Here is a 16,405-nt window from a genome sequence, read left to right as displayed (position 1 = left end):
GACTCTCTAAGTGACAATCTTCTCAGCAGCTCCAGGTTTCCAGTCAAGTCCCTATGCAACTGCCCCCTCTTCCTCTTTTACACTTTACAGCCTGCTCAGGCGCAACTTCCTAGTGTGACTCTCACCTGACAGACCTGCTGAATCTGATCCTCTTACTTGCATTTGACACTGATTAGGAAGGCTGAAGTCTAGAAAAAGTGATCCTGCAGCCACTTTCATGGCACCTAGCTACCAATATACTTTAAGCTAAGATAAATCTACCTGACCATACTATTTCTTACTCTTTCTTGATGGGTTCTTTGCAATGGCACTAACTTGTTACTGCAGCAATCAATTAGTAACAGGCTGTCACCCAGAAAGTCAGAGACTCATGGGATACTTCAGCCATTGCATGAGAAAATGTAGATTCTACACTGTGTACATTTTTTCCATTTTAATGGGCGATCATTTCTGCCTACACACACCTTCCTGTTTGAGGATGTTTTACAAGCACTTCAGGTCAATTTAGTTCACAGAGCTAGGTGACTGCCCCTTGTTATGGAGCCTTTTGGTTGTCATGCTCTATAACTCCCTTTGACATGCATTACCTTTGCCCTTATTTGCATTGTGGAATTATCTGCCTACAATTAAAATGTGATAGGGCTTCTCAAATGACATCAGTAACAAAGAATTACTTTTGCTTATTATGTCTTCTTCACACTGTGTTAGAATATTTTTGCTCAGTAAGTACTGTATTCTATTTCTGCATTTGACATTTCTGCATTTGAAGACCTGATCTTAAAATGTCAGCTAGTGTACAAATGAACAGAGAAATAAATTGCACAAGTTTTTTTTTTTAAAAAAAAAAGACTTCATGTTTTGTATAAAATTTCATTCTCCGTGGAATCGGTCCTATTTGCAGATATACTTACGGTACAGAACTTGAGTCTGCAGAACTCGTAAAATAGTACTTGAAGGGTGTAAATGCTATGGATTACAATCCTAATTATATAAAGTCCATCCTGCATTCTCATCAACAGAGCCTCCAGACAATGCCTACGACAACCCTGTTTTCCTGTCAGATGAACCAGTTCCACAAAAGTAGGTTTTCCTTAAGCTGTTTGAAATATTTATGCCTAAAATGGCTTCCATTGATATGCTTTTCCTGCTTGAATCTCTTTAGAAAGGAAAATGCGAAGTCAAAGAAAGAAAAGAAGAAGATGGTTGCATTTGTCGAGTTGGTCAGTGTGTAATCTGTTCATTTATTTTCTTTCCTTCACTTTTATTTGTGACAGTTTACATGTTTTCTCCAGCACTTTGGCTTGTATTGAGATTAGAAGTGACCTCAGATTTGCATCTTCTCACCCTGCTCCCATGATCGCACACAGGAAGGGAACCTCTGGGGGGTTTACATGCTTATTTGAATGTGATTTTCCCTTAGACTTGAATTTTGAAATCCCTTTCTCTGGCAGTCTTGACTCTACAGAGGTCTTGTATTCATGACAGCCTGAAATTCATTCTGTGTTGTGGCCACCCTTCACAGACATTGACTAACCTGTACGATTTAGCTTAGTTATTTACCCTTGAACTTCTACTATGAAAACCTTTGTGATCCTGTTTTTTACTTTATAACAGCGAAGTCAGCAACACCTTTGGATACTTAAATTGGGTAACTGGACATGTGAATGGGCAAGACAGATCTTTCTACAAACCTGAAGAAGGCCCCAGGTTTGCAGAAAAATCTGAAATCTAAACAAAAAGTATATTGGTGGGTTTAAAAAATTGAAAATGATAAATGGTGTGCCTGTAGCTTTAAGCACTGGGTTCCCTCAGTGGCTGATGCTAGGTACAACCACAGCATTCCAAGGGTTGACTCTGTCAATAATGACAAAAGGGAGAGGGGAGAGTTCTTTCCAGACCAGTTTTGGGCCTTGAAATGATGGCACCTTGGTGCAAGGTTTACCTAGAGTTGTCATTTTCAGGTTGGGAAATTACACATTTTGCAGTGAAGACTGAGAAAGGCATCATTTGGTAGAGGTCTCAGCCAAATGTGTTAATGAGTACACCCTCCATAGCAGTCATTTTCATTAGGGGAACAGATCTTTGTCATCTGGAATTCACTTGTAACTCTGGGAGCTCTCCAGATCAGACAGCAATCTTTGGGTGACTTGATACCCCCTGACTTGCATCACTCTACTAGGCCTGGCTACTTGCTGCTGTTCAACAGCAGCCACCTTTTGAATGCCAGCAGGGGCGTACTGCCCATGGGGACATATGGAGTCAAATGTCCCTGGGCAGCAGCCATTTAGTCATGGCGGGGGGCGGGATCACCCACACACCCCTCCTCCTTTCCTCTGGGTCTATTCAGATTTATGAGTTGGGGCATGTTCCAGCTCTTCAAGTTGAGCCAGGCAACCTCGCAAGAGCAGCTTATGAGATGCTGCCAGTGGAACCAAGAGGGGCAAGGCCTCCCCTGCATTCCCCTCCTGCTGAGGCCACATGGCTGACAGAGGCCAGGGGCAGGAGCCTCCCCACCCCATCACTTCCCAGCATCGCTCTCCAGAGCCCACTGGCCATCTTGAGCCAGGAAGAGCAGCAGCAGCATGGAAGCTGGCCTTTTCCTCTGCCTCTGCACTTTCCAGTAACAGCTGCCCTGGCAAGGGACCCCCTCACCTGCCCCAACCCCGCCCCTTCATGGCACAGCTCATCCTCCTCCTTGCCTGGCTGATGGGAGCAATCGTCAGGGCTGTCCCTGCTGCCTCAGCACCTGCCAGCTCATCCATCCACCTACCCAGTGCTGGGCCTCCCCATTGCCACCCACTCACCCGCCCCATGGAACCCTGCCAATGAGAAGGTGGGGTATGGCCCAAATTTCTAGGAATTTCCTAATCTAGATTTGGCAACCCTACCTCCTTCTCACCCATCAACCAAACTACTTTTATCTGCCCCTCTGTCTTAAGCTTTCCCCCTCCCACCCCGACCTAGAAACTGATCTTCATAGTTAGAAGATCTGATCTGATTCCAGAAGATCTGTATGCTCCACCTGGTGGTTGGCAACTTAGAAGTAGAGAAAGAACCAGAAAAAGGGAGATACTGTGGGAATTTTCAGGAAAGGGAAAGAAAGAGTAGTGGAAGAGGGGAAAATGAGATGCCTCCTGAAAATCCTCCCACGTTACCATTTGTTTTAACTAATCTTTTGTAATACCATCTGACTTAGTCAAACTTTTGCTAATTTGAATGTTTGGACCTCTCTCAGTACTTAAATATATGACTATGGTATTTTACCACAATTTCTCTGTATTTTACCAGTTTTTCTTTGTATTTAGTTTAGTTTTGCAGACGGGAAAGATGTTCTCTTAATACTAGTGGGTATTATCACAGCTGCAGCAGTTGGAATTGGGCAGCCTTGCATGATCATTGTCTTTGGACAGATCACTAACAGTTTTGTGGAAACTGGCCAAAACAAATCTACAGGTATCTACTAAACATATCTACTAAGCTTACTCAAATACTTCTCAAGATGCTGAATTCCTAGGTTTCTCTTGGAAATAGAGTTAGAGGTTGGCAGGCTTTCAAATACTGGCTCTTTAACAGGTCCCAGTATGATGATCCCTTCATACATTCAAAGAAATTAGCTGTAACTCATGACAATTTATATTGAAATTAATGTTTAAGGTGCCTCTGGACTTTTATTTTGCTACACCAGATGAATATGGCTATTTCTTTGCAATCATTACTTTTGCCCCCTTTTTTCTTAATTGGGAAATCTTTATTCAGTTTAGTAATTTAGAATTTCTTTGCAATCATTACTTTTGCCCCCTTTTTTCTTAATTGGGAAATCTTTATTCAGTTTAGTAAACTGCTGTTGTAAAGAAGGTTGCAAAGCCTGAGTAAATGTTTTCTCATGGGGCGAATGACCAGCTGCAATGACGGTTGGGGCTGATCTAAAAGTTCCAAACCATATTCTCTTAAACGTGTCATTCTCCCATTTTTAAAGGAATCCTAAGTGGTAGCCTCCATGCATAGATTTCTCTATCCACCTGTGGCCCCACCCTTGGTTATCAGTTATAGTAGTGGTTTTTCTAGGATTGCAGTACCATGTAAAAATGTCACGATAGCATTGTGTCTAAAAACAGTTTTCAGTTAATTTTCTAGTTACACTTTTGCTGCTATTTGTTTTATAGGTGGGAATAATTCAACAATAGATTTAGAAGGCCAGATGACCACGTAAGTTTTCATACAGCTATTATTTTGAAGAGTTATGATTTTATCTTGCTGTCACATCGAATTTTGCTTTTGTCTTTCTGTATATGATTGCAATTATGGAACGTGTTCAACAGAATTCTGCTTATTTTAGCTATTAATGTATTCATTAGGTATGCTTACTACTATGTTGGACTTGGCTTTGGTGTGTTGATACTTAGCACCATTCAGGTCTGGACCTTTTTGATGACTGCTGCAAGACAAACAGCAAGGATACGAGATAAATTCTTTTTTGCTGTTCTTCACCAAGAGATGGCCTGGTTTGATACCATGCAGATTGGAACACTGAATACCAGACTTACTGAGTAAGATATTTCTGTTCTTCTGTTGGGAATGGGGTGGGGAAGGAGGATATCCAATCAGCATCAAGGATACCTAGTCAGGATCAAGGATACCCACTTTTTGTGAGTGAAGTTTGTCCAAATTCAGATGGAGACCATAAACAGACAAAAGGGGGTTGCGTCGTCTGAGTGCTTTAACTGTTGGTGAACTGCATGCATTGTATGTGTACTTCCCCTTCCTGATCTAACAGCTGGAGTTATGCATGTGGATCCCTTTTGAAGTGGTCAAAAGGACTGCATCAATTACAGAGGTTTTAAAAAGCTGAGGGACACACTGAACTCTTGCATGTTTGGATTGTCCCATTCATTTCAATAGAGAGCAGAATTATGTACTGAAGAACATATACATGGGTTTTCTCCCTTTATTGAAATTTTATAAAGAAAGTTGAAGTGAGATGACAATACTTCTATGTATGGTCTAGGCCTCTAGTACTTGTTGGAAATCACTAGGTTGAGGTGCACATCTGATCATTTGATAGGTTTTTGAAATATGGAAATCTACAATAGTAATTATTTGAGTTTGGAAAGATTTGGTGAGGCAGTTTGCTTGTGCTCTGTGCAGAAGTCATTCTAAAAGCTCTAATGCCTGAATGTGTCTTTCTTTTTTAAAAAAATGAAGTCATGGTGTTACCCAAGATGGCCTGTACATAGCCTGTATATCTCAACTACAGAAGTATCCCCCTTTAACATGTCAAGAGTGCATACACATGTACATCCAGGGAAATTATTATTGGGAGCTTCTGCCAGGTGTAATGGTCAAATAATAAATTTTGGGCATATGGTACTACACATTTACTATATGTTAGAGCTGTAGTAGATATCATATGAGACTCTTAGAAGGAAGATAATGTTCATATCATTATGTATTTTAGGAATAATGGTTGTGAACCTTAAAGAGAATGGAATGAAATATGTCAGACTTGTTTTGTCTCTTCACAAAAAGCCCTCAGTATTTCAATCCACTTTCTTAACTATACTGAACCTATCGCTGTTATAGGATATCAAGAAAGTATGTGACTAAAAGCATCCCCTAACATCCATCTTTTTTATTCTTTAATTGCAGTGATATCAACACCATTCAGGATGGCCTTGGAGACAAGATCAGTTTAATAGTCCAGTTTTCTGCCACATTTGTGGCAGGGATTATTATAGGATTTTCGTACGGATGGAAGCTTACTCTTGTGATTTTGGCTATGAGTCCTGTTCTTGTTGTAGCTGGGGCTGTTTGGTCATACGTAAGTTATTGAAGCTATAACTTATAATTCTTCCACTGTTAAGTTACACCATTTAAGTTCATAGAATCACAGAGTTGGAAGAGACCACAAGGGCCGTCAAGTCCAATGCCCTGCCATGCAGGAACAGACAACCAGAGCACCCCTGACAGATGGCCATCCCGCCTCTGTTTAAAAAGACTCCACCACTCTCTGAGGCAGTGAATTCCACTGCTGAAAAGCCTGAACTGTCAGGAAGTTCTTCCTAATGTTTAGATGGAATCTCTTTTCTTGCACCCTGAACCAGAGGCATACTGCTTATAGAAACATGAGGCCTCTGTGCCGGGGCGCCGCTCACAGGCACCCAAGGCCAAGTCCAGGCACACAGCCTGCTGCCACAATGCCCATCACAGCAGTCTCCTTCCCTTGCCAAACCTCAGACAGACACAGACGGGCACTATGGCAGCAGGCCGGCTCCTGAGCCACCCGCCACGGTACCCTCCTTCCCCCTGCCTCCCTGCAGTCCTGCTCCTGCTGTCCCCAGGCCTTAGGGATGGCAAAAGCCAGCATGCAGGGAGGCAGGGAACGGGGCTCATTGGTGGGTGGTTCTGCCCCCCAAGCCCTGCCCCCAGCCTCCATGAAGGCCAGCTTTTGCCCTCCCCAGGCCCTGGGGATGGCAGGAGCCGGACTGCAGGGAGGTGGGGGCCAGGGCTCAGCAAGCCATGTCCCTGAGCCACACCCCCAGATGGGGGACATGGGTTGTGGGGGCAGCAGGAACGCCCAGAGAAGGTATTGTCCCTGCGTGCCATTTCCCCCAGATATGCCTCTGCCTTGAACCCATTACTTGTCCTAATCTCTGGAATAGCAGAAAACAAGCTTGCTCCCTCTTCAACATGACATCCCTTCAAATATTTAAACATGGCTATTATGTCACCCCTTAACCTTGTATTTGCCAAACTCGACATACCCAGTTCCCTAAGTCTCTCCTCATAGGGCATGGATTCCAGACCTTTTATCATTTTGGTCATCCTGCTCTGGACCCGTTCCAGCTTGTCAATATCTTTCTTGAACTGCAGTGCCCAGAACTGAACACAGTATTCCAGGTGAGGTCGGACCAATGCAGAATAGAGAGGTTCTATTACATCCCTTGATCTAGACTAGGGGTAGGGAACCTGCTGCTCTCCAGATGTTCAGGAACTACAATTCCCATCAGCCCCTACCAGCATGGCCAATTGGCCATGCTGGTAGGGGCTGATGGGAATTGTAGTTCCTGAACATCTGGAGAGCCGCAGGTTCCCTACCCCTGATCTAGACACTATACTCCTATTGATGCATCCCAGAATTGCATTGGCTTTCTTGGCTGCTGCATCACACTGCTGACTCATGTTCAGCTTGTGGTCTACTAAGACTCCCAAATCCCTTTCACATGTAGTGTTGTCAAGCCAGGTGTCACCCGTCTTTTATCTCTGTGTTTCATTTTTTCTGCCTAAGTGGAATATCTTACATTTATCTCTGTTGAACTGGTTCTGGTGGGTTTTCCGGGCTGTGTGGCTGTGGTCTGGTGGATCTTGTTCCTAACAGTTCACCTGCATCTGTGGCTGGATCTTCAGAGGTGTATCACAGAGGGAAGTCTGTTACACCCTGTGTCCAGAGAGAAGGGAATGTTTGGGGTATATATTGTCCATGTCCCAGGGTGAGAAACCAATCAGTAAGTGTTTGGGTGGAACTTGTTATGCAAAGATGTGGTTGATAGTATTGTATTGCAGATGGAACTTATCAGTCCAGGGAGTGATTCACATTTTCATGCCATGCAGCAGCAGTAGTATTGGTGAATGCAAATCCTGTGTTTGGTTCAAGAACTTAGCATGTCCTTGGGGTTTGCTTTTGGTAGCCAAGCTTTGCTCATTTTCAAAGTCAGGACAAAGGAAAACCCTCACACATACAAAAGCCTTCCCAAGCCCTCAAAAAGCAAACATACAAGTCCTCCAAAAATGCACACAGTTAAAAATTTGACTTTATGTGACCAATGTGTTGTGTGCCCATTTTAAAAGGAAGTAATGTCATTTTTAGCATATGCATTTTTAAAGGGAATGTTTAGTCAGTCTTGTGTAAAATCCATATAATCACTTTTGGTAGAAAGCAAATCTGCAGGTATTATACTTACATCCTATTTCATAAGTGTAAACTTTGGGTTAATGCAGTGGAAGAATTAAAGCATACCAATGAAAGACATTTCCCATTTCTTATCACAATCATTAACTTTATTAACATTTTCTAAAGTTAATTTTTCTTTACATTTTCCAGCTTCTGTCCCATTTGACTACTAAAGAATTGACTGCTTATGCGAAAGCAGGAGCTGTTGCAGAAGAAATCTTATCTGCTATCAGGACTGTTACTGCTTTTAATGGACAGAAGAAAGCTCTTGCAAGGTAAAATCCTATGGGTATGTCAGATATATACAATAGCTGCATTAATTTAAGCACAACCCACCCACTATGTAAAAGTGTAGATTTTACCCTATCTCAAAAAGCTGAATGAAGCCTTCTCCAAGTACAGTGGAGATTAACAAGTGGATGCATCCCTCTGTGCCATTGAACTCTTTCAGGATAGACTGCTCTATCACACACTCGGGTTATGTAGTAAAAAAAGCCTTATGAAGAGTGTGCTTCCTCCTTGTTGATGGGAACCTCTGGTACATGAAGTAAAGACTTGTTTGTGATAGTTGATAGAAATATTACTAAAATTGTGTCAGTTGCCTTTGTTGTTTTATGTGAAACAAATGTTTATGAGTTCATTCTTTGTTGTTTTATGTGAGACAAATGTTTAAAAGAGAGCCCCATGTATTTACACAGCACATCAGATTCCTGGGTGGCAAAGTTTACCATAAATTGTAGCTCAGTTTATCTATGTAGTAACAAAAATTGAATGTAGTGTATGGTCTACAGGTTGATCATCTTGTTTGTAGATTTCATCACAGGGAATGTTGTATCCACTTTCCCCAAGCGTGCTTACTGTGAAAAAAGGAAGGGGAAAGAATACATGAGATTCAAGCTGCTCAAAGATGTTATTTTATTTTTTTTTTAAATGGGAAACATGCTCATCACATTGTAATTATTATACTAGAAGTCAAAGCGAACTTCTGAATTATAACATTTTGGGTCTATTTTCAGGTATGATGCAAACTTAGAGGAAGCTAGGATTGTTGGAATTAAAAAAACTGTCACTACCAATGCTTCTCTCGGGATCACCCAGTTTCTTATATTTGCATGCTATGCTCTTGCCTTTTGGTATGGAACTAAGCTCACAGATGAGGAACCAAATAACTATGACATCGGAAATGTGTTAATTGTAAGTAGAGTTCTAGTTAATGCAAACTTGAAAATATGATCTTGGGACTTCAAACACAGGTGGAAGTTTCATTTGGACTTGATGCTTAAGAACCCAGCCAACAGAAGCATTCATTCCTGGCTGTAAGTTCTCTATGTATAGCAGTATGCTGCTCATATCCACCAAAGGTACTGGTGCTATGAGCACTGCTAGCAATCATGTGCTAGTCATAGAAAAGGTAAGGGGAAATTGACATACACCTTATCCACCCATCCCCAAATAGCTGAGCCATTTGGAAAAATTATTCAGAAGATAGATGTATGAAACTAATATAGCAAATATCACAAGACACACAATTTTGCATGCAGTACCCATCACATCCTGCTAAGGTCTTGTTACATGTTAAAGAAAAACTAACATTTTATTGTAGCACTAGCGGGGCCTGGCCCGCTATTGTGGTGAAATGGAAAAGGAACAGTAGCAGCAAATCAATTGCAGAGGCCAGCAGTACGTACTCATGCAAACACGCAGTCTGATACTGTGTGATATCATTGATGTGTGTGCCCGCATTCCTTGGCGGGGAGGAATGGAAAGGCACCCCTCCCATACATCTAGGCTGGCTGGTCATGATCCTTTACCTGGGAGTAAGTTTGGTTGGTGGCAATGGGTGTCGCTTCTGAGGAAACCCTCTGAGGTGTGCGATGCAGCCATTCAAAGTATGTCATGGTTGCTGTACCGAGCTTACTCCTGAGTAATGCGTGCCCGGTCTTCTTAACTGTAACCTCAGTTTTCAGGGAATCTAGGATGTCTGGCCCCTCCCTCCCATCCCTTGCATGTCGCCCCTCACTCTCTTCCCTCCCTCACTTCTCTTCCCTTGCATGCCACCCCTCCTCCTCCCTCCCTCCCTTCCCTTCCCCTCTGCTAGGGTGGGTAGGTCATATCAAGATGCTGGGCCCCCTGCCTCCACTCCCTTGCATGCCACCCCTCACTCTCTTCCCTCCCTCACTTCTCTTCCCTTGCATGCCACCCCTCCCCCTCCTTCCCTTCCCTTTTCCTCTGCTAGGGTGGGTGGGTCATATCAAGATGCTGGGCCCCCTGCCTACCCTCCCTTGCATGCCACACCCCTCACTCACTTCTCTTCCCTTGCATGCCTCCCCCTCCGTCCCTTTTCTCTCCCTCCCTCTCTTCCCTTGCATGCCACCCAGTGGTGGGATCCAAAAAAATTAGTAACAGGTTCCCATGGTGGTGGGATTCAAACTGTGGCATAGCACCATTGGGGCTGGGTGGGGCATGACGGGGGCGTGGTCGGGTATTCCATGGGTGGGGCATTCCTGGGCGGGGCTGTGGCAAGGACGCAGCCGCTGCGCCGGACCTTGGGTGGGAAATGAATGCATGCAGGCGCAGGCTGCCACGCACGCCGGTGCACCTCCTGCTAGGCCGCTTCAAGTTCTGCGCACTACTGCTGACAGGAGGGGCATAACTAAGGCAAAAATCATGTGGCAAAATCACCAATTAGTAACCCCCTCTCGGCACACACAAATAATTAGTAACCTACTCTTGGAAACCTGTGAGAACCTGCTGGATCCAACCTCTGACGCCACCCCTCCCTCTCAGTGGCAGTGGCGTAGGAGGTTAAGAGATCGTGTATCTAATCTTGAGGAACCGGGTTTGATTCTTAGCTCTGCTGCCTGAGCTGTGGAGGCTTATCTGGGGAATTCAGATTAGCCTGTACACTCCCACACATGCCAGCTGGGTGACCTTGAGCTAGTCACAGTTTCTCGGAGCTCTCTCAGCTCCACCTACCTCACAGGGTGTTTGTTGTGAGGGGGGAAGGGCAAGGAGATTGTAAGCCCCTTTGAGTCTCCTGCAGGAGAGAAAGGGGGGGATATAAATCCAAACTCTTCTTCTTCTTTTTCTTCTCCCTCCTTCCCTCTCCCTCGTGTGTATGCGTGTGTATGTGTTTCACTTTTACTCGAGTAACTATGTACTGTGTTCACTGCTCATATCTGGCCATCTGAGTGAACATTCTAAGCAGCACGAACATTCTAAGGGTGACAGTTACACACAGGCAGCTGCATGTCCTTCACCAGGCGTTTTACCTGGGTCAGGTGGGAAATTTCAGGTATCTGAACATCTAAAAACACTCTCGCCTGGCTGACTATAGTGGCTGGGAATTTTCAGAGGAATTGGCCCAGTAGTTACTGAGCTATACTATCATCAACAAAAACACTGTTAGCTTGACAGACAGACAGACAGACATACAAGCTTCTGACAAAGCCAAATTCAGCTCATAAAAACTTATGCTACCATAAATTCATTGATTTTTTTTTAGGTTTTAAAAGGTTGAGTTTTTGAGGGTTTTTTGTAGTCTTCATTATTTTGGCATCAGCAAACATAACACAATTGCCTCTCTGGAACTCACCCTGCTAGGCAATCCATACCCAGAGGTCTAGTCCTGCCTGTAGATAAGTCCTTCAACAGGATCTTTCATCCAAGAGAAACTTAAAATGGACAGTTTTTAAAGAAAAACATAGTTGAGTAGACTAATAGCTCTACATAGTTACAATGAAAGAGAGAGATCTGAAGAGAGTGGACAAGGAGAAACTTTTCTCCATGATACCAGAAGCCAGAGTCATCTACTGATGCTGAAAGCTGGGAAGTCAGTACAGACAAAAAGGAAGTATTTCTTCATGTGGTGTATAGTTAATTTTTGGAACTTGTTTCCACAGAATGTGGTCAAGGACAGGCAGGAGGATGCTTTTGCAGTCATCCTGCTTGTGGACTTCCTAGAGGTAGCGAGCTGACCACTGTGTGAACGTAGTATTGGTCACCTAGAGTACCTCACCTAGAGTACTGTGTTCAGTTCTGGGCATCGCAATTTAAGAAGAATATTGACAAGCTGGAATGTGTCCAGAGGAAGGTGACCAAAATGGTAAAAGGTCTGGAATCCATGCCCTATGAAGAGAGGCTTGGGGAGCTGGGGATGTTTAGTCTGGAAAAGCGAAGGTTAAGGGGGGACATGATAGCTGTTTAAATATTTGAAGGGATGCCATGTTGAAGAGGGAGCAAGATTGTTTTCTGGTGCCTCAGAGACTAGGACACAGAGTAATAGATTCAAAGTGCAGGAAAAGGGATTCCACCTAAACATTAGGAAGAACTTTCTGACTGTCAGGGCTGTTTGACAGTGGAATTCACTGCTTCAAACAGTGGTGCAGTCTCCTTCTTTGGAGGTTTTTAAACAAAGGTTGGATGAACATATGTTGGGAGTGCTTTGATTATGTGTTCCTGCATGGGGATTGGACTTGATGGCCCTTGTGATCTCTTCCAACTCTTTGATTCTATTACTAGATGAGTCTGATCCAGCATGGCTCTTCTTATGTTGCTAAATAACCGTTAGGTAGAAATGAATTATACTGAATTGTAAATAAATCTCCAATGTATTCATGCCTGCCATGCTAAGGACTGGTTCACATATGCATATGAGATGGTAATGAAGTAGTAGAACTCTGAAGTGGAAAAATGTACTTCTTTGCTACTTAAAAAGTTCTCTGCAGATAGAACACTAGTACAGCAATTTAGTATCCACCCCTTTTTCCTGGTGCTTGTTTCCTTCTGCAGAATGTTTTGTATGCAAAGTCCATTCTGCCACATCAGATCTCCAGTGTCTTACTACCAGCTAACTTCTTGGCATATGTGGGCCAGGCCTAATTCTCTCATATAGTCTCTTCTAAGGTTTCCAAAGAAAAAATACTGTGTCTGGATTGGAAGGAGATACAAACTTGCTGAAGAGATTTGAATAACAATGAAATCTAGTTTGTGTCTCTTTTGTCATTTTTTTTTTCAGGAAACTGTTTCGGAGTCATAACCAGAGGTGGGATCCAGCAGGTTCTCACAGGTTCCCTAGAGTAGGTTACTAATTATTTGTGTGTGCCAAGAGGAGGTTACTAATTGGTGATTTTGCCACGTGATTTTTGCCTTAGTTATGCCCCTCCTCTCAGCAGTAGCGCGCAGAACTTGAAGCAGTCTAGCAGGAGATGCACCGGCATGCGTGCAAGCCTGCGCCTGCGTGCATTCGTTTCCCACCCAAGGATTGGCGCAGCAGCTGCATCCTTGCCATAGCCCCGCCCAGGAATGCCTCGCCCCCAGAATGCCCAGCCACGCCCTGTCGTGCCCCACCCAGCCCCATTGGCACTACGCCGCAGTTTGAATCTCACCACCATGGGAACCTGTTACTAAAATTTTTGGATCCCACCACTGGTCATAACTGAATGGCTGCATTAATGTATGGCAAATTATACATAATTTTCTCCCCATAGGTGTTCTTTTCTGTGCTGATCGGTGTGTTTTCCATTGGACAAGCTGCTCCACATCTGGAGAGCTTGGCAAATGCTCGTGGTGCAGCCTATGAAGTCTATAAAATTATCAATAAGGTACTTATGGGCTAAGATATATCACATGCTTCGGGCCTATTGCAAAAAACACTGTGCCTACAAAAAGAAATATAGTAACATTTTGATAATAGAGATTACTGTGGCATTTAGAAACACATTCATGAACCCATAAAGGGTCATGCTGTTTCTCTGAATTTGAGCAAAAGTAAATAAACATTTGTCGCCTGCCAAATTTAGAATGCTCTTGAAGGGAAAACCATGACCAGTAGAAACATCTATAATCTGGCTGCCCAGCATGTATGTGGGTGCAGGTGTTTTGTTTTGCTAGCTGAATAAAAATACATATTTATGTTCCCACACTTTTGTCTAATTACAATGAATACCTTCCTTTATTAAAGAAAGGTGCTGTTTATCTATAACCTCCTTAACCACCATGCCATGCTCATAGCAACTAAGACTGTAGTAGTGGTGGTAGTAGTAGTAGTAGTAGTAGTAGTAGTAGTTATTTATTAGTTTTATATACCAGCCAGAGCCCCTTGGGGGAGGGAGAAATATAATAATAATAATAATAATAATAATAATAATAATAATAATAATAATAATAATAATAATAATAATAATAATAATAATAATAATAATAATAATAATAATAGAAGCAGCACGTCTAGGAACTGCACACATTCTACGCAAATACCTCTAATATCCTAGGTCCTTGAGAAGGACTCGATATTCAGAGATGAATTCCAGACACTTGTGCTGTGTTGTTATGTGTATAATAATAATAATAATAATAATAATAATAATAATAATAATAATAATAATAATAATAATAGTCTTAGTTGCTAAAAGGTGTGTGTATGTTTTCAGAACAACTCAAACATGACCCTAGTGAAAGTAAGGGGAAGATATGCAAGAGGCAGAGCTAAGCAAATCACATGGGGATTGTGCTTTCCTTCTTGGACGGGATTAGCCTCCACTTATTTTCTTTTAATTAGAAATGTTCCTATTCTTTTTAAAAAAGTTCTTTAAATGAAGCTGTTGTGACACAAGTATATCAACAGTCAGTGTTGTGAAGTGGTTACAGTTTCCAACTAAATTCTGGGGGATTCAAGTTTAAAGTCTTACTCAACAGTGATTCCCACTGGGTGAACTTTGGCTACTGTCTCTCATCCTAATCTACCTCACAGGATTGTTGTAGCACTAAAATGAGGAGAACCATATAGGCTATCCTGAGCTTGTTAGAGGAATGGCAGGATGAAAGTGGATTGATAGACATGATTGGTCTAGTTTGGACAAATCAGTACTTTAGATGTTACACACCCTCTGCCCCACCTTGCGTATAACTCAGGTTGTGACTTACTTGCAAATGTCTTTCCAGTTCCGTCCCTTAGATAGCAGCTCCATTGGAGGATTCAAGCCAGACAAGCTGCGAGGAGAGATTGAATTCAGGAATGTCCATTTTAGCTATCCTTCCAGGCCAGATTCTCAAGTAAGTTTTTGTTTGTTTTTGGTTTTTTCATCTTTCTGGAGAAGTGCTGGTAGTTTTAATGATTCATTTTTTTCTAGATCTTCCCCTTGAGTATTATCAATGATATAAATAAATATTTTGCATCTGATTATAGTATTTTGAATGTCTTATATACTGAGGAAGACATTTCGTCTATCAAGATCAGTTTTGTCTTCTCCGACTGGCAACTGCTGTCAAGGATCTGAGGCAGAGGGCTTTTTTTCATCACCTCCTAATGGAAGTGTGAAGTTTATTAGTAATAACAATTAAGAACTAATTTTGTATACGTTATTAAATAGCTAGTAGTAATATCCTCATGTGTCAATCTTTGGTACAGGCAAAATTGAGAGTCCTTTCGATAAATGAATTTTCTGTGTTCCTTTTCTTTCTTTTCTGCATTTGTACATCCTTTCAGTACATAACTGATCCTTTTAATTGGGTTGGGTTGGACCTGGGAAGGATTGGACCTGGGAACTTCTGCAGGTCAAACAAATGCTCTGCCACTGAGCTACATCCCCTGATAAAATGCAGTATTCTGTGCATTTTAGGGTGCCATTGACTTTCTGTACTATACCATGATAAGCTCACGTCTTTAAACAGTTGACAGTGTCAGTGTAATCATCCTAATTTTATTTAATAAACTGGGTGGCTTGTGCCAATCATTTGCACAGAATAACCATACCTCCCACAGTCAAGGGAATGGTTTCTGCATATCTAGAGAACTCCTCAGATTTGTAAATTATTGTAATTTTGCAAAAGAAAAAAACCCAAAATGGCTCACTGCAGATGTGCCAGAAGACATAAAATCTTGAAAGCCATTAAAAGTCAATTTAAAAAACACAGATAAGATGAGGAAATTTGCGTGTCAAGCTTCTGACCATTTATAGAATTTTGTAAGGATAGATTGGGGCAGAGGTAAAGAGTGGTTTCTGTATAATTTATGTATACCTCCGTGATTATTTGTTTCCATATAATGCACATGCCAATCAATACAGTAATAAAACTGGATTAGCTACCAACAAAGTTAAGCAAGACTGTAAACCCAGGTATGCAGAGGGAATATAAAAGAAAAAAGACAAAGTAAAATTCTGTAATAGTGACTGGACTCTAGAAATTGTGAAAAGTTTTCACAATGATGAAGGGGGGATACAACTTGCAGTTGAAAGTGAAAGTTGGTTCGAAAAACTCAAATTCTGAAAGGCTGTGTGAGAGAAAAGGAGGCAAACATGCTGAATCATTGGCCAATTATGCACCATGTCTTATTCCACTTTTTGTCAGCAGTAAATTTACCTCTCTTTCACATGGCACAAGTAGCATATATTGTGCACTCTTGTCCCCATCTCTTAATTTTTTTTCTGGTTTGGTGCAGGAACAACGCACTTCGTG

The 16,405-nt window shown here is 42.2% G+C and overlaps 1 protein-coding gene across 1 annotated transcript in view; it reads left to right on the top strand.

Annotated features, from left to right (window-relative positions):
- Positions 1–3,349: 3,349 nt before the first annotated feature.
- ABCB5 (ATP binding cassette subfamily B member 5) overlaps positions 3,350–16,405 on the top strand; it is a 48,687-nt gene continuing 35,631 nt past the window's right edge. Inside the window, exons 1-8 of the mRNA XM_048511509.1 lie at positions 3,350–3,453; positions 4,164–4,206; positions 4,356–4,547; positions 5,647–5,818; positions 8,099–8,223; positions 8,965–9,142; positions 13,438–13,551; positions 14,891–15,001. Coding sequence (XP_048367466.1) covers positions 3,390–3,453; positions 4,164–4,206; positions 4,356–4,547; positions 5,647–5,818; positions 8,099–8,223; positions 8,965–9,142; positions 13,438–13,551; positions 14,891–15,001 — 999 coding nt within the window. The 5' untranslated portion in view covers positions 3,350–3,389. The remainder of the gene's footprint in view (positions 3,454–4,163; positions 4,207–4,355; positions 4,548–5,646; positions 5,819–8,098; positions 8,224–8,964; positions 9,143–13,437; positions 13,552–14,890; positions 15,002–16,405) is intronic.

The sequence above is a fragment of the Sphaerodactylus townsendi genome, linkage group LG11 (assembly GCF_021028975.2).
Source record: "Sphaerodactylus townsendi isolate TG3544 linkage group LG11, MPM_Stown_v2.3, whole genome shotgun sequence".
Lineage (NCBI taxonomy): Eukaryota > Metazoa > Chordata > Lepidosauria > Squamata > Sphaerodactylidae > Sphaerodactylus > Sphaerodactylus townsendi.
This window is presented reverse-complemented; position numbering and strand designations above follow the sequence as displayed.